At 41.4% G+C, this 26,079-nt stretch overlaps 1 protein-coding gene across 1 annotated transcript in view; it reads right to left on the bottom strand.

Annotated features, from left to right (window-relative positions):
* Positions 1–23,866, bottom strand: part of URB1 (URB1 ribosome biogenesis factor) — a 59,135-nt gene extending 35,269 nt beyond the window's left edge. The window contains exons 1-15 of the mRNA XM_075100993.1: positions 23,669–23,866; positions 23,131–23,270; positions 21,642–21,793; positions 19,430–19,562; positions 17,160–17,256; positions 16,054–16,139; positions 14,017–14,142; positions 12,155–12,285; positions 10,767–10,962; positions 9,343–9,480; positions 8,792–8,965; positions 8,002–8,152; positions 5,322–5,444; positions 1,633–1,745; positions 284–403 (exon numbers count right to left, since the gene is read on the bottom strand). Of these exons, the coding sequence (XP_074957094.1) occupies positions 284–403; positions 1,633–1,745; positions 5,322–5,444; positions 8,002–8,152; positions 8,792–8,965; positions 9,343–9,480; positions 10,767–10,962; positions 12,155–12,285; positions 14,017–14,142; positions 16,054–16,139; positions 17,160–17,256; positions 19,430–19,562; positions 21,642–21,793; positions 23,131–23,270; positions 23,669–23,828 (2,040 nt within the window). The 5' untranslated portion in view covers positions 23,829–23,866. The remainder of the gene's footprint in view (positions 1–283; positions 404–1,632; positions 1,746–5,321; positions 5,445–8,001; positions 8,153–8,791; positions 8,966–9,342; positions 9,481–10,766; positions 10,963–12,154; positions 12,286–14,016; positions 14,143–16,053; positions 16,140–17,159; positions 17,257–19,429; positions 19,563–21,641; positions 21,794–23,130; positions 23,271–23,668) is intronic.
* Between the last annotated feature and the right edge of the window lie 2,213 nt (positions 23,867–26,079).

The following is a 26,079-nucleotide window of genomic DNA, read 5'->3' as shown; positions in this document are numbered from 1 at the left end:
TTATTACAGTGTTGGAATCGGAAAACATTAGAGACATTTTCCTTACTATTTCATCAGCTGTGGCAGCAAATTCAGTTGATAGCACTTACTTTCATAGAATATTTAGCTAATAGGTAGTTATCTTACAGCAATTTCCAAGAACAGTCACAGAAAACAGAAATGACAACTGTTGGCCACACAACTATGCAGTAAAGGTATCTGCTTTAAGAAAGGTTCTAGAACACAGGAATTTTAGACCACTGGGCTATAGGGAATATACTGATGTTTCAGATCAAACACTTACCTTGATGATCAGTTTTTTGGTTGAAATTTTCAAATGAGAATGGTTACTTGTAACGAACATTTTCATCAGTAAATAGAATACTGATTTTTCACCAGATGCCTTCTCTGTCTCAGAAACATCCTAAAAGAAAAATGTGTTAGAATTCCCCTGGTACGGCAACACTGTACAGGATTATGTTGCACTGAAGCAGATATGTAATAAAAGTATATTATTTTATAGACCTGCCCAAAACTACCAAGGCCAGAAATGAATCATTTACACTACTTTGCATTCAGTGAGCCAGGAAGATGAGTACGATGGGTTTTTTTGAAAGTGGAAGAACAGACAAGTAGCAGAAACACCAACTAATACAAGGGTCCAAGATAAAGCCACCTTCCTCCCCAGTCATCCATCCTATTTCTATTACTGTTATCCCCAGGAATTCAGATTTCCTACAAGTACTGTCTGAATAAGTAATATAAATACTTAAGAGACTGATCCTCAAAAATCAGGAAAACAATGCAAATTGCAGGGATGCTGAACGCTATCTGAATATCAAATGGCAATCCTTCAGCCACCTCCCCTGCTTTTCTCACTGTCTTGCATTTGATACCTAACAACAGTAAACCTCTGTAACATTGCCAGATTTGGCTTTTATCTTTTCTGTTAAAACTTGTCTATACTAGAAGGGCAAAGCCACAGAAAATACTTTAGCTTCTTTGCCCATTTCCAGGTTTTCCTTTGCTTGCTCAGAACCCTCCTCAGTTTTCCTTTAAGGCCAACTGGAAAGGACAGGAAATCTCCTACAAGGCTGGGTCACAGTCACAACACCCATGGGTGTCTCTGCTTCCCCTCAAAGCTAGGCCCACTCTCTTCTCCAGATATGAAAAGCAGGCTCTCTGCAGCCCTCTTAATGTTCAGGCCTGCAGTAAACAAGAGAGCAGGGGCCCTGAAGGTTTCCAGTAATTATGGAGAGCAGGGACAGTCTTTGCAATTGCCAGAATGTTCCCTGGGAATGGGTGGGATGGCTCCCATCAACAGCTCATTTCTTTGGTCTGAAATCTCAGGCTTTCCAGACAAGTGGAAACCAGCAAATTTTCATCCTTGTCCCTCTCCAATGACAAGAGCAGCTGAAAAAAAACCTTGTCCAGCCCTCTTCAGGGAGGCAAGAATTTCTGTCCTTATAGAAAAACTTTTCAGCTCAGAAGGGATTCTTCACTGGTGCTAAGACTACAATTTCTACTGATTTTACAAAAGGGTGACCTCCTAGAACAACTGGACTAGGACTAGTTTAAAACTAGGTAGTGCTGGATGTAAAGATTTGAGGACAACAGGCCAAAGAAACATAAATCTGCCTTGAAGTCTCTTACCTGTACTCTGAACCAGGCAAATTTATTTGCAGGAAGTTCCAAAGCCACTTTCAGTATATGGTGCTGCAAAACAGGAGGGACCTCCTCTCGGAGGCCCTTTTCAGTGACGATACCTGAGATTTGAAAGCAATACAATCATCAGCTTTGTTTTGGTATATCTTCCTGAGATTTCAGGAACACTAATCATTTAGGGTTTCAAACCACCACTGTGAGTTAAGCTGGCAATCCACAAATTTTCATACCATGAGATCCCCAGACACACTGTGATTATGTTTGGCCAATCTAAGGCTGGAATCCAGCCCTCAGCAGGGAGAGTCTAACACCTGCCCCTGGCACAAGCCATCACTGGTGCACGGGAACGGAAAAATCTCTTCTATCAGTCTCAGCAACCCTGAAAAGCCATGTCCTCCAGGAATTAAAGAGAATAGATAAACTGGAGACCAAAACACAGAATTTAAGTCAGTAACAGATCTTAACGCTTATACTATTACAATATTTCCTACACGCAACAGAACTTTACCCTTGCATCTCTCCCTACATCACTTTTGTCATCTGCTCACAACAACTGCTTTGGTATAGCCTCAAAATTATTCACCTTACAGGTCACACAGCTGTGCAGAGACCCTCGCAGTGTGCTCCAGAAATTGACCTGCCCACACTTTAACTGCCATTAAGTTACATACAGAGATCAGCTGTGTAAAGCTTTGATGTCAGTGTGCTTTTCATAGTCTGTGTAGTATCTTCATGGTCCACATTAGAGGGAGAACAATAAATATTAAAAATGCAGCATCACCACAAAGTCTAACCAACAGTAAGACCAAACAATAAAACTGTACCACCTGTGTAAAGCACATATTGCTACAAGGTAGAAAAACATGCTGCCTTTGGAGTGTATGTTTCAATTAAGGTGAGGGGAAGGAATGACAGGACTTCCAAGCTGGCATCTGAGAGAAGGAAATTTCATTATTAACTTATACCATCATTCTCTACCATATCATCTTTCATCAGAATTAATAGCCAGGCTCACTTCATTAGATCTGTTTGAGAACGACACTTCATTTTCCATCCTGTTCAACTTTTTATTTCATACTGTAACAAGACATACCATCAAACAGATTTCTGCCTCACAAAAAGGTGTCCTGCTTTTTGTCTATTTTGAAAAAAAAGCAGACCAACACAAGAAATAACGGGATATAGAGGATATGTTATTTGGTAAGTCACCAAGTATACAAACCAATTAAATATGCTTTGACAGAGGGAGGAAAAACTTCACACAAGAGACAGTTGATTCACAGGTTTTTTTGTTTAAAGACCCTTTTTTTAAGTTAGCAAATATGATGCCCATCTACAAGAAGGACCAGAAGGAGGATCCAGGGAACTACAGGCCTGTCAGTCCGACCTCGGTGCCAGGGAAGGTGATGGAGCAGATCATCCTGAGTGCCATCACACGGCACATACAGGACAACCAGGCGATCAGGCCCAGTCAGTATGGGTTTATGAAAGGCAGGTCCTGCTGGGCTAACCTGATCTCATTCTGCTTACAAGGTGATCCACTTAGTGGATGAGGGAAAGGCTGTGGATGTTATCTGCCTGGACTTTAGTAAAGCCTTTGACACCGTTTCTCAAAGCATTCTCCTGGAGAAACTGGCTGCTCATGGCTTGGACTGGACCCAAAGAGCTGTGATGAATGGAGTTAAATCCAGTTGGCAGCTGGCCACAAGTGGTGTTCCCCAGGGCTCAGTAGTGGGGCCAGTTCTGTTTAATAACTTTATCAACAATCTGGACAAGGGGATTGAGCGCGCCCTCAGTAAATTTGCAGACAACACCAAGTTGGATGGAAATGTTGATCCACTGGAGGGTAGGATGGCTCTACAGAGGAATCTGGACACGCTGGATCGATGGGCCAGGGCCAACTGTACGGGGTTCAACAAGCCTCAGTGACGGGTCCTGCATTTGGGTCACAACAACCCCATGCAACGCTACAGGCTTGGGGAGGAGTGGCTGGAGAGCTGCCTGGCAGAGAACGACCTGGGGGTGCTGGCTGACAGCTGGCTGAGCATGAGCCGGCAGTGTGCCCAGGTGGCCAAGAAGGCCAACAGCATCCTGGCTTGTATCAGGAATAGTGTGGCCAGCAGGAGCAGGGCAGTGATTGTGCCCCTGTACTCGGCACCAGTGAGTGAAGGCCGCACCTCAAATCCTGTCTTCGGTTTTGGGCCCCTCACTGCAAGAAAGGCATTGAGCTGCTGGAGCGTGTCCAGAGAAGGGCAATGAAGCCGGTGAAGGGTCTGGAGAGCAGGTATTACGAGGAGCGGGTGAGGGAGCTGGGCTTGTTTAGTCTGGAGAAAAGGAGGCTGAGGGGAGACTTTATGGCTCGCTACAACTACCTGAAAGGAGATTGTAGAGAGGCAGGTGTCAGCCTCTTCTCCCAAGTAAGAAGTGATAGGACAAGGAGTACAGCCTCAAGTTGTGCTAGGGGAGGTTTAGATTGGATATTAGGAAAAGTTTCTTCACAGAAGGAATTGTCAAGCACTGGAACAGGCTGCCCAGGGAAGTGGTTGAGTCACACATTACTAAAAGATGTGTAGATGGGGTGTGAAGGGTCACAGTTTAGTGGTGAGCTTGGCAGCATTAGGTTTGTGGTTGGACTCAATGGTCTTCAAGGTCTTTTCCAACCTAAATAATTCTATGATTTTTTTTTCCCTGACAGACTTTAATTAACACATCTACATAACTCCCATTCTTACGTGTCCCAGACCTGCCTAAAACACCAATAGTTGCTCTAGTTTGGTGGCCTACAAGCTCTGGTGGCCTGCAGACAGCAAAGATGTCCAAACAACATTTTGCTCTCTCCCCCAGTCTCAATTTTAAATGGCTGTATTTATTGTTACACAAACAGTATTGGAGGATCTTGCCCACTGTCCCTAATTTGAGGCTCAGCATCCCTGCTGCATTAAGCAGGTACAGAATGTTTCTGTTTACTTCTGCTGGATGAAGAGGAATACCCTCCGTGAACATGACTTCAGAGACAAAAATACAACATTGCTAAAGTGCTTCCTCATACAGATTTTCCACAGGAGATAATACCATACAGAATACTTTTCTCCCTACACACTGCCAAACTATGATAAAGTAATTGAAAACACAGCAAATGGAAAAAATACTTGAATGTTAAAAGATTTTTCCAGAGATTGGTGAATTGGTATGTGCTTCTCCCCCACCTTAAATTTTCTGTGAAGTGTCCTGTTTAAAAAAAAAAAAAAGTACCACTACAACTAATAAGAGTTTGGAAATAACCTACTTACATTGGATTGTTGACATAATTCTCCTAGACCTACACCCCCAAATCTCATTAAGAGTTGGATATAAGTCTTCCTCAGAAACATGAGAATTAAAACCCCATAAAAACCAAATTTTTGCAGGAATACAACACACAAGAGGAAGACACTAGCACAACCTACTACTTACAGCAACTGAGTGTAGCAGAACAGCTATAGAATTTAAGAGGGCAGAGTGCCAGAGCACAGCAGAAATAGCAACAATAAATGCCAACACAATGAAGAAACTAAAACAGGTTACTTTTAGAAAACAGTTCTTTCTCTGTCTACACGGAAGAGCAAACATTCCTTTCTGTTGTGGACTTTGTAAATAGCCAGAGAAAGCAATGAAGGTAATAAATACCCATCACATACCTTTTAGCAGCTTGCTAAAATCAAAGTTGCTCCGTGCTACCAAGTGGGGCACAACCTTCTGATAAAGGCATATGACCTGAAGCAGTGCAGCTTTCAGAAACAATGTCTCAGCATCATCTGAAACTAAATAAAGCGTTTAGTTTCTCCTTCCTTCATACCAAGAGAGCACAGTATAGCACCTACATTATCAAACATGAGAATTACTAACTATATTTCCAATAGACTTGCCTATGAAATGATCAGTTATCTTCCCCACTAATAAGAAGAAACAAAAAAAAAAATATGGAATCCTCCCTTTCCTTCTCCAGCATTTCTGTGTGAATACTTTTAAAACCAGATCAGCTTATTCAGTGCTTACATTGGCAGTTGCCATTTCTAATTTGATTCTAAAGAGCTCACACATATAAAAGACAACTTCAACATGTTAACACTCACTATAAGAATCCAGTCTGTCCCACTGCTGTTCAATTTAAGGCTGAACAACAGAAAAAAGTGAAGGAAAGGATACAGTCATGCTGCTGGTTTCCAGGGACACTATTTTTACCTAATGCCAGGTAGGTTTGACTGGGGAAGTGCAGGAGACAGTCCACTAGTTTATTACTGATTTATTACTTTAGTTAAAGAAGGTGTCTTTCTTCACCTTCCCTCTTTCAAAATAACACTTTCGGAATGTGACCTCATGGCAAGAGCAAGACAACAGTATCTATGAGAGAAACACCAAACCCAGCTAAGGCAGCTGTTTACTTCTTAAGAAAAGCAATTTCAGCAGCTAAATATTCTTTTAGTTTATAACATGAGGACACATAAAAGCTACTTGTTATCCAGTCACTAGTTAAAGGAAGCAAGATAAATGAAGGGCAGCCAAAACTTTTTTTTAACACCTACTTTTTTCCTGTTAACTGGGTCTCCCGCAGGGAGCTATGAAGAACTGGATGGCTGCCATGCATAACTTTGTCTTTGTTTGCCTGAGTCTCAACTCCCATTAAAAAAGAATTCTCTAGTGGCCACAGTGCAAATAAAGCTGTAAAAAGTGAGCTGAGAGTAACTGATACAGTATTATCACCCTAGTATGCAGACAAACTACAGCTACAGTACTTTAGAGATCAGCTACCCCATTGGTTTTGCAGGCACTTGGCCAATAAAGAGCCTTGGAGTATCAGCGTTGACAACAATTTTGCTGCCCAAAGCCACACACGGAAGGACACACACTGAAAAACTCTCTGCTCCAGGAAGTTGCACTATGGAATATGCCCTGTGAAGGGCATGAAACTGGCTGTGGATTTATATTCAGTCTACAAGTAAAGCATTGCAGGCTGCTAGCCAAGCTACAGAGTCCTAAAACTTCCAGTTCCCTTCAATGGGACTATGAAAATAAGTCCCTCAGGAGGGCCACTGGTTTTGTGAGAGGAAAACTGAAGACTTCACTCCAACCCGCTCTCCCTCTTCCAACACTTGTGTGTTTCTAATCCTATGTTACAGCAACACAAGCATTTGAGTAGCCACAGTAACTAGTGACTTAAAAAAAAAATTATCTCATGGTAAAATAACTTGGCCGAACTAAAATCCCTCAAAAAGTTACTTTTCAGGCATATCAGTTTCCCTGCCTGCTTTATCGTGTGGCTGCAAATACTCTACTAGCATAAAAGGGTCGAGGACAGGAGGGTTCAGTTCAGCAAGGGGAATGGCAGAGTCCTGCACCAGAAGATAAACAACCCCATGTGCCAGTATGTGCTGGGGGCCACCTTGCTGGAAGGCAGCTTGGCAGAAAAGGACCTGGGGGTTCTGGTGGACACCAGGTTGAGCATGAGCCAGTAAGGTGCCCTTGCCACAGAGGCGGCTACCAGTATCCCTGGTTGGATTAGACAAAGTATTGCCAGCAGGGAGGCGATCATTCCCTCAGTAGAGGAGTATGGGGCTCTTCTACTCAGCGCTGGTGAGGCCACAGCTGGAGTGCTCAGTCCAGTTCTGGACTCCCCAGTACAAGAGAGACATGGACATACTGGACAGAGTCCAACAAAAAGCCATGAAGATGATGAAGGGACTAGAGCATCTCTCCTATGAGGAAATGCTGACAGCTGGGACTGTTCAGCCTGGAGAAAAGAGGGGTCAGGGAGATCTTATCAATGTATATTAATACCTGAAGGGAGGGTGCAAAGAAGTTGGAGCCAGGCTCTCTGCAGTAGTGCCTAGTGACAGACAGGACCAGAGGCAATGGGCACAGACTGAAACACAGCGGGTTTCCTCTGAATATCAGGAAATGCTTTTTTTACTGTGAGGGTGGCCAAGCACTGGCATATGTTGCTCAGAAATATTGTTGGGAGTTTCTATCCTTAGAGATATTCAAAACCTGCCTCGATATGGTCCTGGGCAACCATGTTTAAGCAGAGGAGTTGGACAAGATGACCTCCAACCTCAACCATTCTGTGATTCTGTGACAGCAGAAAGACAAACTGCTTAACCTCTTAGCAGCAACGGCAGCCTATTTGTCAAACCATGTTTTTAGGTAATTCTGATGCTGGTCAGAATTAAACTGCCCAAAGAACCAAACAAAACAAAGATGAATAGTAAATACACAAGTGACATCTGGACTCTGCTGAAGTTAACCACCTTACACAGGATGAGAATTTCACCATACCGATTTACACACATGTAAAAGGGTAACTTCACCTGCTTTACCTACCATGCTGTTCAGCAGCTTCTGCGGTCCCAGTCATTGCCTTCGCAGTGGAGGTATCGCTTTCCCTTTTCTCCTCTTGACCATCGTGGTGTTCTCTCCCTTGCTTCAGAAACGACTGCCAGACAGCCACTATATTGTTCATGTCTGGTAAAAGCTAGACACAAAAACAGTAACTTGCAATAGCTCTCCTGCATGAGATAAAGCTACTGCGATGGAAACATTCACAACCAACCAACACAAGAATTTGCTGCCCTTCACAAAGGTTGGAACTGATCTTGTATGAAGTTGGAAAAAGAACTGTAATCAAGTAGTGTAGTTTCACTTCTGCAGAACATAAATACTGGAAAGAACACTTCACTGAAAAAGTTTCCTGTGAAAAAATTATGTTTGGTTCTTCATCCTCATGGTATATTTTCAATCCAAGGTCTACCTTGTCTAGTAACTTTTAAAGTCTGAGTGAAATCTGCTGGCTATAATTTATCCAAACCAGGAGGATAATTTTTCTTCTGAGCCTGCTCTTGGAATTTATTTGCAGCACAACAGCTACCGATGTTACAAATTTCTCTCACAACAAGATTTTATTTGCATTTCCATCAGACAACTTTGTCAAGAAACATAGTCTACTACCACACCAGCTATTAACACTTTTTAACCCATGGCTCTGCCCTCCCACTGCTCAAAGATACTATTCTCCTGGCTCCCAGGCTCAACTACTTGGGAAGAAAGTGCAGAGGAGTAGATACCTGCTGCAAAATAATTCACGTTATACTCCAGTTTTCTTTTTATTTTGTACCTTGCTGATGGCTTCTCTGTAGAGTTGTACAAATTCCTGCATCATTGACAGTGTGTAGATTTCTGACTTTTGCCAAGTTTCTTCATTCAAACAGTACTCAATATTCTTCAAGGCTCTTCTCAGAACCATTGACACAAGTGACAGTATGCTGTGCTTCACTACTGTGCTGGGTAACTAAATGAAGGAAGTTGAATTAGTGACATTTCACTGCTTCCTCTTATGCTTGCACAAGATCTGTACTCTGAATATATATTAAAACTTGTTAACTAATTAATTATTTCCTAAACCTTGGCTTGCCGGAAAGAATCTGTAGGTTTTCAGATTCCCAGCCTAAATCACTAGTGAGCATTGGTAGAGTTGGTGCCTCTTGGAAGCGGTATCAATGGGTTTTATTTCATTTTCCAGTGCTTCCCCAAGCCAGCTTTATGCTGGGACAGACAACATAAAACGTATGTAATTAACCAACTTAAGAAATTTCTTGGATGATCACACAATTAAATCAAACAGTATTAAAGAGGACAGAAAAATCCACTGAAATACTATAGACTTACATTTAGTCCTTGGGTGAACATTATTTTATTGCACACTGCAGGGACTGTTGTTACCATCACCATAGAAAGCAACCTGGGAAGTGGAATAAACTCTAAAGTCCTAAAAGAACTGGAAATCTCTGGTTGAGCCTCATAGATCTGAAAAACAAATAACACTGATATAGCCCTGGAGATACCAGCTTCTTGCAGGGAGCATTTTACAGACAGGCTTTGACTTGTCAAAAGTAATGACACCACTAAATGTCAATCTCTATGCAGAAATGCTGCAGAGCATCCCCCAGACACCCATTCAATTAAATGGAACATCTGCATGTGACCTGCACCCCTGCTAAATGCCACCCTTTCTCAACTAACAAACCACAGATCCTACTTGCCCATTTTAAGCTAAAGCAAAAAGTCAGAAGAACACTCGGAAAGGATGAAAGGTTTTTCCAGCTGAACTTCGATGTTGCTGCATCTCAAAACACACACCATCAGCGTGGTGTTTCCCACTGCTTCTTATGCCAGTGCCTTCTTTCCCAGTTTAGTTAAATGTTTATACAGCCTCCTGCTCCGAGCATAGCTTTTTACCAAATGACCTTCCAACTTACTCTATGTCTACACTTTTTAAAGCAGCCATGGCTCTGAGCCATGGCTCATTTTCCTCAGCACCCACAGAAAACAGGATGCCATTTCCCCCCCGCCTCCATCTACGATCTTCAACATTTTACAGCATCCTGCTGCTTCTTTCCTAACATACCTACAGTAATTGATGGCGTTATTTCAGAACCATTAAGTCCTTCCTGTTTAATTCACTTAAACCTCAGTCACCTAACTTCCCCACTGCTGGACTGGTTTGTTTTTAAAATCATTATTTATTCAATATTGTGCCAGTCTGCTTTTTAGCGATTTTAATAAACTCTAAAGCACTGTGCATTTACAGCTGTGAACACATCTTCAGATGCGTGCTTTTCCCCTGATACAGAACAGCTACTTCCGAAACAAAAACAAAAAGCCCACTCCCTGATCCTCAGCTTAGTTCCTGTGAAATCAATGAAATCTTGTTCCTTGTCACTAGGAAGACCTCAGCTAAGATCATGAATTCAGAGTTAGTTTATACCCAACACAGGCACACCACAGGCTGGTCGGGCTCCATACTGCACAGTAGCCAAATCGTAACAAATTTTACAATGGAATGGCATTAGAATACCTATCTGTAATAAAAGCAATCAAAGGGAGGCTTACCAATCTACTACCAAGTTCCTTTGCTTGGTAACTTTTCTGTAGGTCAGGAATGCTTGACTTTACCATCTTTTCCTATTACAATTTTGTGTAATTCTGCACTACTGTTTAACAATACTGTTTCCTCAATTTTTGGAGGAATAGAAGACTTTTGGGATTGCAAATTTCTATGGAGAGGCAATGTGCATCATTCATACTCTTACCTTTTTGAGTAACTTCATATTGTCCATCCAAGCTGACTTCAATCTAGGAACAAAGGAATACTGGGTCTCCTTAAAGTATCTATTCAGTAAATCTGGGCATACTTTAAGAATATTCACCATGAGATCAGCAACCATTTCATCTTCTGTTGCAGTTTTTAAACCAAGCAGAAAGCGCAGAAGCACCACATTTCCTCCCCTATTGAAGGCAAAAAAACAAACACAAAAACAAAAGCACCCAAACTTCAGAAAAGAAATCCATATTTGGATACTTTACATGCAATGCTAACTCTGCAACTCCTCTAACTGTTGCTGGGGTAAATTCAAGGCAAGACCTCTCACACTGCTGGCATAATTTCTGAGTATAAACTCAGAAAAGTAAGAACTGAATTTACCTCCAGGCTTTCTGCATGACAAAAGAGTATTTACTTTTAATTAAACCCACAATGTTTCAGAAATATACTAACTAAAATTCAGAAAACTAAAAATGTGGAATTAAAACTTCAATATTAAACTTGGAAGTATTTTCTGTAGTCTTTCAGCCCTCTTTTTTTAAGTTTACTTCTGTATGTCCCTAAACAAAGTAAGAGTACCACAGATACCAGACAAATACCAGGTGAAATACTGCACAAAGCATGAAACAACCTGCTCTAGCACTACTCAGTATCAGTACCTACTACTACTATCTAGTACCTTCTTTGCCCAGCTAAAGACATGAAGCATAAACTCACCTTATGAGAACCCCTCCATGGAATTACAAGACTCTCAATTATTTTCTCTATTAGTTATAATCTTAGTGCATGCATATTTTAACTAGTTAGCACATGGAAACAGTAGGGCAAACAAGTGTTTCCAGATTAGGTGTTGGAGGCCAAATTCTGGCACTACTGAAATCAATGTTGATGTTTTGCTGAAATCTGGAATAAACCACGTTTGGATGTACAAAATGTAAATTAGACTAGATATTTTACTACCATCTGGTTTACACTGCAGCACTGATACTGTATTGTCACACCACCACCACCCAAAAAAAAAAAATCTATGGTCCAAAATCACACTTTACAATAAGAGACTTGTTATCTAGTTATTCATGGAGATGGCTCAGAGAAACACCACCATTGCCTAAGCCCCTATGAACAGGGCAGAGCGCTCTCTACTCTGATACTCAGAGGTATAAGGAGCTCCAACAGTTTGATCTTGGGAAGTTAAAACCAAAACCAACAGAAAACCCCAACATATTTATTTCTTCTGCCACATTAGAAAGAGAGAGGGAAGCAGAATTCAGTGAATTTTCTGGCAAAGGCCAGGAACAGCAGACAAAATAACTAGTGAGGTCTCTCTTGTTCCTAGCACAAAGTACACAATACAGTCTCAGCTGTCTTGTGACTTACTTGCCAGAAGTTCCAAGACTTGGATCATAGAAAGTAATGCCATGTTTCAGGGAGCAGCAGAGTTCCATTAAGAAATTATGAACAAGTTCCCGTACCATCATCTTTCCCACCTCTTCAGAACCTTGAGTCACCTATAAAAACCAAAAAGAAGTAAAAAAGGTATATGATTTTTGGTATCACAGAAGAAAATCTTACATCAATTTCACTCTTCTCTGAATTTTATTAAGCTCCATTTATACAGAAGTGCTAAAAGATAGTTTGACTTTTGTTCAGATTAATAAGACAAATTTCAGTTTCTGTATTAAACACATCATATATTACAGTATTTTTTGTTCCAAGGACAGCAAACCTACCAGATTTAGGTACATATGTACTACCTGCATTACTGACTTAGAGCTTTTTGCTAAGAAGCCAGACAGAAGAAGACAGAAAAAAGTCAAGCTAAAGAAAAGTAGTGATATAAAACTTACAGAAATTGGGCAAGGCCATCCTGGGACTTTGAAGTCAAGGACCTAATATTTAATCTGAAATATCCAACTGTCAACCTTACAGGCCAGGTTCATTATGACGAAGTTCAGAAAGACAAAAAAAAAAAAAAATCCCTGAAGCCTTCAGCACAAAGCACGTGAAACGCGTGTGTATGGGTTTTGGACCAATTTGGCAGAAGACTTTCATACAGGGCAAGAAAAATGGATAGCTAACAGTATGCTGAATACACCAACGCTTCAGGGAAAGGCGGTGGGGCATCAATGCCATTACAGTCACCATACAAAAGTGGAAAGAGTGACCAAATAGCCATGTCAAGCAAAAAGAAAAAAAAAAAGTGAATCCAGCGTTTTACATCCAGCACAGCTCAAGATCCCTACAAATGAGAAGTCTCCTGACAACTGCAGTAAGGAAAAATCACAAACCTTCTGACTCACAAGGACTGCATGGAATTGTAAGAATTTGAAATTACTCAAAACTGAAATGCATGTTTATGAATAGGATCACAGATTTGCATAGCTCCAAGCAGACACCTACTAGAAACAGATCACCTCCAAAAGGCATTTACGAGATATCAGGATTGGAATGGCATAGGCATAAACATCCAGTAGAAGTAGTATGAGAAGGCAGTTGCTCAGTGTTAGAAGTTTTGAAGAAGAATAGTTGGGCTTCTAAAGATCAAGTGTTAATCAACACAAAGGTGAAAAGTCTGCATTGGGCTTACAGACATGCCTTAGATATTCCTACAGTGAAAGGGGTGGGGGGGAAGAGATTACATGATTAAGAAAATAAAAAAGAAAAAAATGTAACCTATTTATGAGGAGAAGATGACAAAACATCTGCAGTACTCACACCCCCACAAGCTGCAGCCCTCATCCTTGCCTCATCTATGACTTTAGGAATGTAATTTCATGGACCAGTAGAATCAGTAACAGCTCAGCTTTCAGAAACCCTGCCAACCTCTCAAACCATGCAAGCTGAAAAGGCAGGCAACCATCTTGGGAGTTTAGCTCTCATATCAGATCAGCATGTAGGATGGGAATGAGGGATGTGGTAAGAACACTGCTTCTGATATATTCTCCTACAGAGACACAAATGGAATACAGTACTCGCACCCAAAATCCCCAGTTCTCCCCGGTGCACAGATCTGCACTGCAGTTCTGGCAATTAGGGCGGGGAAACAAACCCTCTTCCTCAAGTGGTGAGAAGCAGCAGAAAGTCAGGGTTTCTCTTTAAGTAGCCTCAGCAGATCCCTTTCCTGAACTCCCAGTTACTCTAACCTTGATGAGCTATTTCAGAATCTGTGGGCTGCAAGAGGGGCAGCAGGGGGGAAGGCAGGTCAAGGATTAGGAGTTACAAAGAAGTAGTTACCAGACCTTTAAATCCCCAGGGCTGACATCAGTAATCCCATTCCACCGGTAAAGCGAAGCTATGTGAATCAACACTTCTGCAGTAAAAAAGCGCACCTTCTGGGTTTTGGTGATATTTTTATTTTGAACCACCTGAAAACAGTAAGAAAAACAAACACACAAACAACTCTTCTATTTTTTGCAAGTTACCACAAAATAATGACAAATTAGCAATACACTTCGTTCTTCTAGTACACACACAGGTCACTCTCCTCACTATAGCAGATGAAAGGTTCTGCCTGTCTTCCTAACGCTTCTTTCATATGCTCCTGCTCCCATCTTGATAGAGCTGAAGCCACACGACCCTAGAACTTCTGCAAACACTGAACACACTGAATAGGATAGACATTTGAATTCAGCTGAATAGCACAGAACACATTTAGAGTAGCACAGCCACAGACTAGGATCATGGAAACCGCTGGTAGAGATGGTAGAACCTGCTACAAATAAAGTTTGAACAAAAGAGAAAATACAGTGGAGGAAGTTCTCAGACGTTTTCCAACTGTGTTCTTCTGCCCTCATCTTTTTAATTCTCATTTTCCTTGCTAAACTGAAGGAGTCACACAGTGTGTCAGGTTTCACCAATAACGTAATGGTATATGATGTACAATTCCCACATGGGAAAAGCTTCATTTAAAAAACAAAGTTTCAAGGACGTTTATTTTACATGTAAATGCTAGCTTTTTTTCCTTCTTCTTCTTCCAGGGTTATTGCAATAGAAAAAAATGAAAGCATATTTTTGGCTTTAAATTGTCAGTTGTGAAACACCTGAGCCTGAGGCATGCTGTTATGGCTACGGTCTACATCTGAAACTACTTTTTCTTCATTCTCTCAATTTGTCATACAACAGCTACAGTAATACAAAACAGAGATTCAAAAACCATAGACACTGGAACTAAAGACATTTTAAAAACAGTTATATAGAAATAAAATCTGGTGCAGTTGCTGTACCCACAGCAGCAGTAAGCTGGTACATCACAGTGAAAGAGGCACAGCCATGCTCAGAAGCTAAGGAAGAACAGAGCACAGGAAAGGCAGTCGAGGCTAAACCAACTCTCACACCTTTCAGCAATTCCTACTTTCAACTTTTCTGTCTCAAACCTTCTATATCACAAGGTTATTTCTGTCTGTTACGAAAGAATCAGAAAAAAACAACTTCAAAGAGGAGCAGACTTACCTCTCCAACAGTACTTCCTGAGAGCAGATGGAATGTACCCTTGCTTTTTCACAAAAACTTCTCTGATCTTGGGAAGACAATTTTATGATAAGACTTCCCTTTTCCCCTGCCCCACCAAGAAATACCTTTGACCAAATTTATCTCCCGCAGCAGAAACCTTGCCGTACTAACAGGAACCAAGTCCAACGACTAGCTACCCAGAGCCACAGGATGTGGCCTCAGTGGAACCCTGCCACGACTGGTTGGGAAACGGAACCACGCACTCTTCAACTGCAACCAGATAGCTCCTAAAAATCCATTTCATGTCACAGTCCCCATACTAAAAACACACAAAATCCTTTTTCACCTGGAAAGAAGATTGTACGTCATTACCTAGTTCAGAGCTAACAAACCTAGTTAAACCTAGCTCACCTCCCCATTTTGGCATTCGGCACATTCAGTGACAGACCAATCTTACTTTCACTGGAAGCACCAAAAAGACTCCAGTTCTCTTGACCTTCAGACTTGGCACTGATGCAATCGCAACCCGTGAAACAACCAGAAACTGTTGGACACCACACACTAAAGATGAGCTGAAACTGACATCCAAGTACAGGCTATGCAAGGACTTCCTTTAAAAGAGGGCATCAGAAAAACATAAGCTTCAGTCCTGAAACAGTAATACGGCCAAGCTATCACCCTCCAACAAACACACTGACAAGCTTTCAGCAGCACAGTCCCAACATCTTAAAGAGCTGTACATCTTATGAGAAACTACTGCAGAACTGTTTCCAGCAGCAAAGAAAACAGAAAACAAGGGACAACGCAGTTTCAAGGGTATATCGTACCTTAGTTCTCAGTGTGGAAAGTACAAGATTGACAGTAGAAACTCTGTCTTCCTTTATTTCAGAACGAAGAATATCTGGAATGAAATCTAAGAAGACATTTCAAATATTAAGTGAAAATGCGAAAGCTATTTTCATACTAAAATACTTCAGGCAATGCATATCAATTTTCTTCAATGCCGTATTATTTACCTTGCTGTTATATTTAAGGATGAACCAAAAGGCTGCAATCAGAGTTCAGAAGGATGATGTGTCTGTAACTACAGCGATGAACAAGTGATGCTGCCAAACCTACTCTCATCCTAACTAGCTAACTTGCCAACTTGGTTATTAACACTTATTGCAACAGCATCTGTCAACTTCAAATATATTTCAGGCCCCAATACGCTAAGCAGTATTTAAACTTCAGTAAAAGCCTATGTTTTCCATTGAAGGACTCACAATTGTTTCACTGAGTGATTCTGAAATGTTTGGAGGTTACATCTCCAACAACATGCATCACCTTTGGGCTCACCTGTGCATTCCGAAGTTACAGAACTTCAGTTTACAGAGAACTTCAGTATCTTACAGGGAAATGAAAGCCAGCTGTGCTGACTGTATCTAGGCGTGCACTGTCATCCCCTGTCCCAAAAGCACACTTTCTAAAATAAATTTTAATGCAATGCCATTGGAATAATCTCCCCAGGGAAGTGGTGGATTCCCCAACATCGGACACTTTTAAGATTCAGCTGGACAGGGGCTAGGCCTTCTTGTCTAGATCACGCTTTTGCAAAGAAAGGTTGGACCAAATGATCTTCGAGGTCCCTTCCAACACAGTATTCTATGATAGCCGCTATTACTTTGTTATGAGCAAGGCTGGAGGCCATGAAGTTTTCTTCTGCTCATTGAACCTATGACCTCAAAGTTATACTACATTTGCCTTTTTTATATCTGTGTCACCAAGGGCTTCCTATTTCTACAGAGTTTTTGCAGATAGCAAGTATTATTCTCAAGCAGAAGAGGCACTTACTAGTGCTGTTTAACTGGTTCACATTTTGAATTAGCTCATATTTATTATCACCTATAAAAGACTGCCTTTCAAAAAAAAAATACAAGCAATTGTGAAATACCTTTTAATTCCAGCACCTGTGTCAAGATTGCATTGTCACCAGCAATTAAAAAGGAGAGAGCAAACTGAATATAGGCCATACGGACATCAGTTCTCCCCTAAAAAAGATAAAAGGCACTATTAGCATACAGATTGTACACAAATGCAAAATTAGTACTGCAACAATTGACTATAAGTACTATAAACAGCTAAATTAAACAACTTCTATAAACATGTTGCACATAGTCACGTACATACATTTATATGCAATACATCCACAGTGTATCCATTTGAAAATCTTCTTGCATTAAGCAGATCTCAGTCTGTTAAAGTTAACATCAAAAAGGATGGTGTCCTATTTCAAATATTTTTCCATTCTCAGTATATGACATAGGCCACGAATTAAAAAAAAAAAAAAAAAAAAAAAACGAAAAAAGAAAACATTAACAGTAGTTTCATGCCAAACCATGTATACACATCACTGAGCATCCTCACTTCTGCACTGCTTGGTATACTCATCAATTCAAAAAACCACTCAAAAATGGTAATGATAGTACTGCTGCTGCAGTTTCTTACTATACAGGCTTGCAGAGCAGTGCCAGTCTTGGGGACTCCTGCTGCTTATTGCCATCTTTGAGCTGCAATGCATTACACACATCCCTCAGCTATCACAGCTGCTCATGGAGCTACCCGGGTCATGCAACTGAGACCAGCTGGAATAGAAAGCTCTTAAAAAAGGGGCTAATATGTTACGAAACTACAAATTCAGGCACGGCAGAAGTCATAAAATCTTTGCCCAGAAGAGGATCATAAGATATGAACATGATTTATAATTTTTTGAAACTTACTGTGCAGAATTAAGTTACACATAAAAACCCCTGAAAGAAGATACTGACTAGGCTAAACATAAGGCAGGAGTGATTCATGAAAGGGTTGAAAGAAGAAATAAAGAGAAAGAAATGAGATTCTGCTTTAAGCTTTGAGTGAATTTCTGTATTAAGAATTCACCTCTGATAGCCAGTTGTGACATAATTTCACTGAACACTGAAGTTTCACTGAACACTGAGCAAGAGTGAGATCTTCGATCCATTTTTGGAAACATTTTTCCTCTTACCTTGCTTGCATATCTAATAAGCTTGTGGTCAAAAGACTTAAACTTAAGTGCTTAAATTTAAGGGGTGGAGGTACTCCTAAAGGACAACTTCTGCAGTAAGGTCAAAAGACATTAAATCTGACATTCTCAAAATTGTTTATATATAAAGCAACCAGGTAGAAGGCAAAAAACCAAACACACACCTTCCTCCCTGAAACCACTTTTTACTGTCTCATTTGTCACCACAGATGGCACAAACCCAAATGTATGCATTTATTCTGCAAGTCATCTTTAAAAACTAGAAACAATGTATCAGTGTTGAAAATAATATTGAATTTATTATACACTTACATTTGGAACAAAATACAAATAATCTTGTTCTAAAACATTTGTTCAGGTCAACCCTGATTATTTTCAACAGAGAGGAAACAAGAAATAAAGTTCCCTGTGGAAAAAGAGGAGTGACTTTTTCTTCTCACTCACATCTTCTCCTTAAGGATTTCTGCCAAGAGATTAAAACTCCTGGTTATATTTTCAAATGCAATTACTCTGACTGTACTAGTACTGGGCAAAATCCTCTTCCCATTTCCACAACTGCAGAACCTCCATCTATTTCAGTGGGACCAAACTGCAATCCACGCACTAGAAAAAAGACTCAGCTCTTCCCAAACACATCACTAAACAGTTTTCAGAAGTTTACCATCATTTTCACTCAATTTTAGACATTAAAAGGGTAGCCCACAGAAACTATACATTTATATTTCACCACAGCTTACTAGAAACAGACAAGGCACTTTGACGTTTTGCAGTAAACTCTACAAAGCAATGTGATAACAAGCTTATCCTGAGGAGCTCTGCACCCTGACAAGATGAGAAAGACCAGCATGGGATGCAAAATGAAGCAAGCTATACCTCAAGGGTGCAGGCCAGCTCTCCCACTACTGCAGATACTCAGAAGTACCCACTGGGGATTTCCTGTGTAGGTAGATGGGAGACTCCTGCCCCACAGGTCAATTCTACTGCCAATTAGAAACAATCAAGAAGCATTTAAGCCTGACACAGGACACAAAGAGGTAAGTTCTTGCAGAGGAAAATACTGCAAAGAGGCTTCAGCAACAGATTAGTTTTAAATCCTTGGCAGAAGAAAATTGATGGGAACCATGGCATAGCATTTCATGGCATACAGCAGCTTAATTTACCTTCTTACACCTTCTTTTCAATAATCCAGGCAGAAATTTATTATTGAAATCAAAATGGCTATACACATCCCTTGCTGAATCCGGCCCCTGAGCCACCATTGCTGACAAAAGGGTAAGGCACACTCGGCTCATCCTAAAATGACAGGCAGAAGAAAACCTCCAGGTTATTTCCAGGATGACAGTTATACAACCAACCAAATCAAGAGATTAAAATTTAAAGAAAGACCTTTTTCCTGTAAAGGAAATTATCCCAGTCCACCTCCAACATCCACCCAAGCCTTCAAGAGTTTCAGGCATGAAGGAGTTTTGAGGCAGTCCCAACACCAGCAATGAAAACAGCCATTAGGAAAGTATCCCCGATCACGCAAAGCTCTCGCTGCAGTTGATGAGGGCTTCAGCTAAATACATAACCAAGCATTTTAATGACCATCACAATACATATTTACACTAAACACACATTATTCCAATCTTCTTTTTGTGAACAGCCTATTTCTATAAGCATATTTCTTGGACAGAGCCTCCAGTCCTGCAAACGCTTATGGTCTTTACTGCCACAAGCGGGTCCAGAGGACCTACAGCTGATGCTAAAGTTAAGGATACACACAGCGTAGGCCAAAGTAAGACTGCATTTTTTCTGTTTTAGCTGAATGACAGATGTTTTCTTCAGTTTAACTACGCAGCACGGTCTTGTCATGAACTAAACCCCACAATTTACACTCAGTTTTGATTCTTGCTCACTGACCACTGGGAAAATTTGCCTGAGAAAATAGAAGAGAAGTTAAAACAACCAAAACCATTATTTTAGGCAGTGATAATGGCAACTGGGAAGGAGGGGAGAGGGAAGAAGGGAAAAGTGAATGCCTATTTATATTCTCCCCAAAAATTAAGCTACAGTGAGATGCTGGATATTTACTTTGTAAAGTAGGATAAAACGAAGCAAGTGCCAAAAATTAGGAACTCCTAAATTCGTGGGAGTTTGCCATTTATTTCAGTGGGAATATGACAGGGCCATCGGGTCCAAGTCAGCAGATCTCCACCATCTGAATAGCCACTACCCATGAAGGTTTTTGGAATCTGTCCACCATGTTTCATTCATGGACAATCCATAAGAAAGACATATGTTAAAGCAGAGATCCTATCTAGACATACTAGCACAATAAAATCCCTTTGCACATCAAAGAGGTAGCACAGAAAAAGCAGAGCATATAGCGTCAGAATACCATCAGAGATCTGCAGCCTCCTCTCTGCAGGTTCTAGAAGGATCTCTCCAAAACTTGTAATCTTTAAATGCTAACAGGAAGCTCAGATCTTGCATAGTTTCAAAACATATTTAAAATATGCCCATCCACCCGTATTTGGAATTCTATGTACAGTTGAAATGCTTGTTGCAATAAGATCAACTCAGCGGTGCAGAAAGCGTGGTTGCGTCCATGAACTGAAAAGCAGAAAATGCTATTCTAATACTGGCCTGTCCAAAGACTGAAAGACAAGTCATTGGCCTTGGACAAGTCATTTGCAGTCTCTATTTTTTTATCTCCCTTTTTCTTCCTCCCAGGTTTGTATTTAAAATGTCTCTGGCACTTGGAACTTCTCTCACCCTGTCCACAGAGCATAAGAAATTGTTGTTCAGGCTGGACTAGGTAACACTTGAGTGCTTCAGTCGGCCTAAAATGGCCTTAGATTGAAGAGACAGGAAAAGTTACAGATGAAAACCCAATCTGAAAGAATTATATTGTAAACATGGAAATCTGACTACAAAAAATACAGGGAAATAAAACACACAAGAGCAGCTCTTTCTGCCATCATAAGATAGACTGCTCAGTCTCTCTGAACTACAGGAAAGCCTTTTCCTCCCTGTTCCATGCAGTACATTCCACTTGCAAACCAAGTAGCATTAAAATAATATGACTCAAGATACCATCCACTTTACCTCTCACTAGGACAGGCACAACCCATGAAAACTGCAGCCTCGGGAAAGTATCATATAGCATTAGATTGTATATTATATCAGAGCTTCCACCTTGCAAAGACTTCCATGTGCAATTATTTTATGAAATGTGGAACAGTATCATTAAATAAAAGTGGATTATTAGAAGTGAGTCAAGCTGAATTTTGCAATGTCTAGTACACATGTGCAAGACCCAGGCAGCCCCCTGGGGTCAATTCAAAGCAACTGACAGAGATTCGCCGCAACAGTACGGAAAAGGCTTACCTGTGATTTTCAGAGTACAGAGCAGCATAGACCAATCTCATGTAGGAATGAATCAACTTTTTCACTATGTTCATTCCCACAACAGAAAAATGTGAGAGGTCACTGGCTGTCCTCAGTAAAATGGCTTCTAGAGCTTGAAAGATTAATAGCATCTGTAAGATATAGAAACATGTTAATATCTACCAATATCAGGTACGGCTTGAAATTAATAGCTGAGCAAACAATAACAAACACCATTAATAAAATAGTAGCCCGACCACAAGAGGAAAGCTTCCACATATGAAATCAAAATTAACTTCTGAATTCTCTCCTGAGTTAACGCTTCCTCTTCTAAAGGATTAGTTCTGAGAGCACAAATTTTCAAGGAAGCCCCTATACAGATACTAAATGAAAGACTAGAACCACAGGAGGTCATTCAACTTCTCTTTTTTTAAAACTGCTAAACTCATGAAATTCAGGAGTAGAGAGGGACAACCTCCACTGGAAGCCGAAGGCAATGTGCTGACTGAAGGCCTGTATAAACCTGGACAAATAAACTGAACGTAAAAAAGGGTCCCCCCCGCCACGTGAATTGAGACCTACATGCATGATTTATCTGCACATGCATGACAGCCGCTTCTGGGGATCAAACACCAGCTGCAGTGCAAATCCCAGCACAGGCTGACAGATCTTGAAGGCCCTTTTCCAGCTGGAGGCCAAGGCTTAGAGCCAACGAACCAATGCTTTAAGAGACAACTGCCAGGAAGCGCACAATGAAACGTGCTGGAGAAAACCATCTGAGCTGCTCCAGTCTCGCAGTTAACTCCTTCTAGTTGAATCTAGAGCTCATGCAGCATTGGGACTACATTCATTACAAGCATTAGCCTCTATTAGTAAAAGGATCTTGAAGAAAGCATGTAACTGAACACAACACAGCTCACCATTAAATAGACAAAAATTATTATCTAAGGCAAAGACCAACAAAAGAACACTATCCAATTTTATGTTGTAAGAAGATTTAATTTAATAATGCTGCCCTGTATTCACAGTAGAGATAGTTTTTTAATTCTGTAGTTCTTTCATCATATTCTGATGAGGAAAAATTGTGTCCAGCTCAGATGAGAAAAAAAGAGGTAAATTCTACTAGTGGCTTCCTAGAAATACCAATGTATCGGGGAGATGTCTAGTAATCTAAAAACAATTAATTTCACCAGACTTTGCTTGTTTGCTTCACTTCTTCTGTTGACCCTTTTATTTCATAAATGGTCTTCTGATAATGTTTAGAGAACCTTAACAGCTTGATTTTTGCAGAACTACTGGTTGTCTCATTAAATCCAGGAACACCTTTGCACTGAAAAGTGGTAAAAAAAGAAAAAAACCAAACCCACAACCCAAACCCATACTAAATTATCAGAGTTACTGATGTTGCAAAGCATTTCTTTGGTGGTTCCTCTCCCAGTCGAGATGCACAGCACCAGTCATTAAACTGTAACATGCACGATCAACTTACTTCACTTTCAGGCTTCCTTTCTCCATCCAAAAGTTTGAATATTTCAGCGCACTCCATGGAAATTTTAATATATCCCTCCACGACATCATATATGTTAGGTGACGGCAGCGTCTTAGCAATGGAGACGAAGGTCTCCAGACCTGCAACAGGAGAGTTTCAGCCGGGGAGCCAAGGCCTCGCGTAGGACACGCGAGAAGCCGCCCCCCGGGCTCTCGCGGCGGGCCCCGGCTCCGTACGGGCGGGAGCAGCACGTGCCCACGCTAGAGTAACAGCAACCATCATCACCATCACTGTTATCATCATCATCCCCACGACGTCGCTCTGGGGACAGGAGACAAAAGCGGCTGACGGGGGAGCCGCTCCAGCCCCCGCTGCGCCGGCGGATCGAGCCTTTACCTCACGACCTCACCTCACCACACCGCCGGGCACCGGCAGAGCCGAGCCGAGCCCAGCAGAGCCGAGCCCAGCAGAGCCGAGCCCAGCAGAGCCGAGCCCAGCACCCCCGGCCGGCTGCCACCACCTGGCCCGGACCTCTCACCCTTCCCGGCGGTGGCGGGGTCCCTCAGCAGCGCCTTGAAGCGGGCACCGTTGAACTCCTCCTTCTCCTTCTCCTTCTCCTTCTCCTTCTCCTTCTCCCGGCAGGCTCGCTTGGCCGCCGGCGCGTCGGCCGCGGGCACGCCGCTCCGCTTCACCGCCATGTCGGCGCCGCCGCCCCCCCACCAGAGCCGCCCCGGAAGCGGCCGTGGCGGCGGCGCAGGAAGCGGCGGCAGCGGCCTCCTCCCCCCGGCGTCCCCCCTCCACTGGCGCCGGCCTAGTGCTGCTCCAAAAGCTGGTCTCCCGCGCCCTGCAAGAGCCTCTCCTCCACTGCCGCTGCTCCCGAGGCCGAGCAGGTTTCTGCCTCCGCTGGCGCCGCAGTTCCCCAGGTCCCGTGCGGGGCTGAACTGAGGAGCCACACTTGGGAGTGGAAGGGGAAATCGCACGGGGTGCCGGGAAGCAGGGAGAGGAGGGAGCTTCTTCAGATAATAGGGAAAAGGTAAAGTGGTTGTCGTTTGCAAAGGCATTAGTCATGATTTCCAGTTAACAGGCCGTGTTTCCATTATATTTCCAGATCTGTCTGGTTAAAATACGTTCTATAAAAACTTAACAATTACAAACGAATAATTAGACCCTATACAAGGGTACTGGTCGCCTGTCAGCCCATGAAATGCATCGCTCGACGTCTCCAAACATTGTTCTCTAGACTTAAATTGAAACCAGAGCTTTTGCTTTCAGCAAGAGTTATTCCCGGAGAAGCACAGTGATAAGGAGGACTGGAAAAAGTCTTGTTCTGATAAACTGTTAGATATGAAATGCCAACAGCTGAAACAGCAGTGGAAGATGAAGGAGGTTGTTACGTCAGAAAGAGAAAATTAAAATCAAGTCAGAGATCGATCAAAAATTTGATTATTTTTCCTATTTACAAGTAATAAATAAAAGCAATATTAATATTTTTACATTTTTCCGGACGTCAGTTTTAGTGAAAACTGTTTTTTTAACAAAATACTGTTTAAAAAAAAAAAAGTGATCCAGAAGAGGGCAACATTGAGAGCCGTTCTAGGATTTAGGATGGACAAATGCTTTAATGTTGATGGAAAATGCTGCAATATTCTGAGAACAGATGGTGGGGTAAAATGAAGGTGAAGTTAGGAGGCACAAAAGGGTAAAATAGAAGGACTACATGGGACTGGGAAAAAAGGAAACATGCAAATAAGAGTTGCTAGATACTAGATACAAGGGCTTTTAAAAAGTAGCTTAGAAGAACAAGGCTAAAAAGCATCTTAATGCTGCTAGTTACATCTTACTCCAAACTGCTAATCATTTATCATACTTCCAGAAATACTTAATTTTAACTCGGTAGATTTCAACTATTTTTCTGCTTGTTTTCATAGCAGTTTCATTTGGAATTCACCATAATATAGCAAATTCTGTGCAAAGGCACAATTCAATTCTTCCATAAAATTCTGTTCAGTTCTTCCATAAAACATTAGTGATGGGTTGTTCTGGATGAAGGGAAACCTTTGTTTCAACCTTACAGTTTTCTTGAAAATTAATTGAAGGTATGCAGATATACAAATGTATTTGCAATTTCAGAGGCTGGGGGGGACGTAGTAAGGAAAGTAAATAAGATTCTCAAGAGGGAGTTCTGTTTTCGAGGGGATGAAAAGGAAGGCTAGAGCTAGTAGAACCGAACAGTATTTATTTAGCACAGCTTTTAAAAGGCTCAAAGCACCCACAGTGATATCTTCCAGGTAAAAGTCACAGGCTTACAAGCCTGATCACTATCATCACACCATATTTCATAGAATATGTAGTATAAAAATACTACTGCAAAATGCTAGTGAAAATTATTTTTATTCCAACTTTAAATTCAATGATTCTCCCCCCTCACTGCCTGAGTAGCTGTCATAGGCTTTAATGAGAATGGTGAGGAAGACTGCTAGTTTCACTTCAAGACAGATTACTTCCATGTTCTTGCCATAGTGTACTTTGAAGCCTATGTCCTTTTCTTTCTCTATTATATTTATTACAATCTTTCTCCCCCAAGTCTGTTTTTTGGCCAGCTCCATTCATGGAGGCCCAATTGAAGAATGAGACCTCAAGTTCAGACAAAGTTCATCTGCTCTGTTTTGCCTACATGTTTAACAGATGTAAGCAGTGAATGAGTCGTGTTAATTTCTGAGCTGCCCAGTTTTCAGTAAATCAAGATATACTTCTGTGATTCTTGCCAGATGAACCTATAATCATATCCAAGATACACATTGCCCCTTTGCCATTTTCTAGTCTGAAAAATAATTGTCAGTCCCTCTCATGAACCTTAGCTCTCGCCCTTGTTCAATGAACAGTTCCAGCTACAAAACTAATTGAGCCAAGTGACCCTTTTCTGCATCAGCCATAATCTGACCTCTGAAG

This window comes from Phalacrocorax aristotelis, chromosome 1 (assembly GCF_949628215.1).
Source record: "Phalacrocorax aristotelis chromosome 1, bGulAri2.1, whole genome shotgun sequence".
In the NCBI taxonomy this organism is placed as follows: domain Eukaryota; kingdom Metazoa; phylum Chordata; class Aves; order Suliformes; family Phalacrocoracidae; genus Phalacrocorax; species Phalacrocorax aristotelis.
The sequence above is the reverse complement of the archived record's forward strand: the minus strand, read 5'-3'. Positions and strand labels throughout refer to the sequence as shown.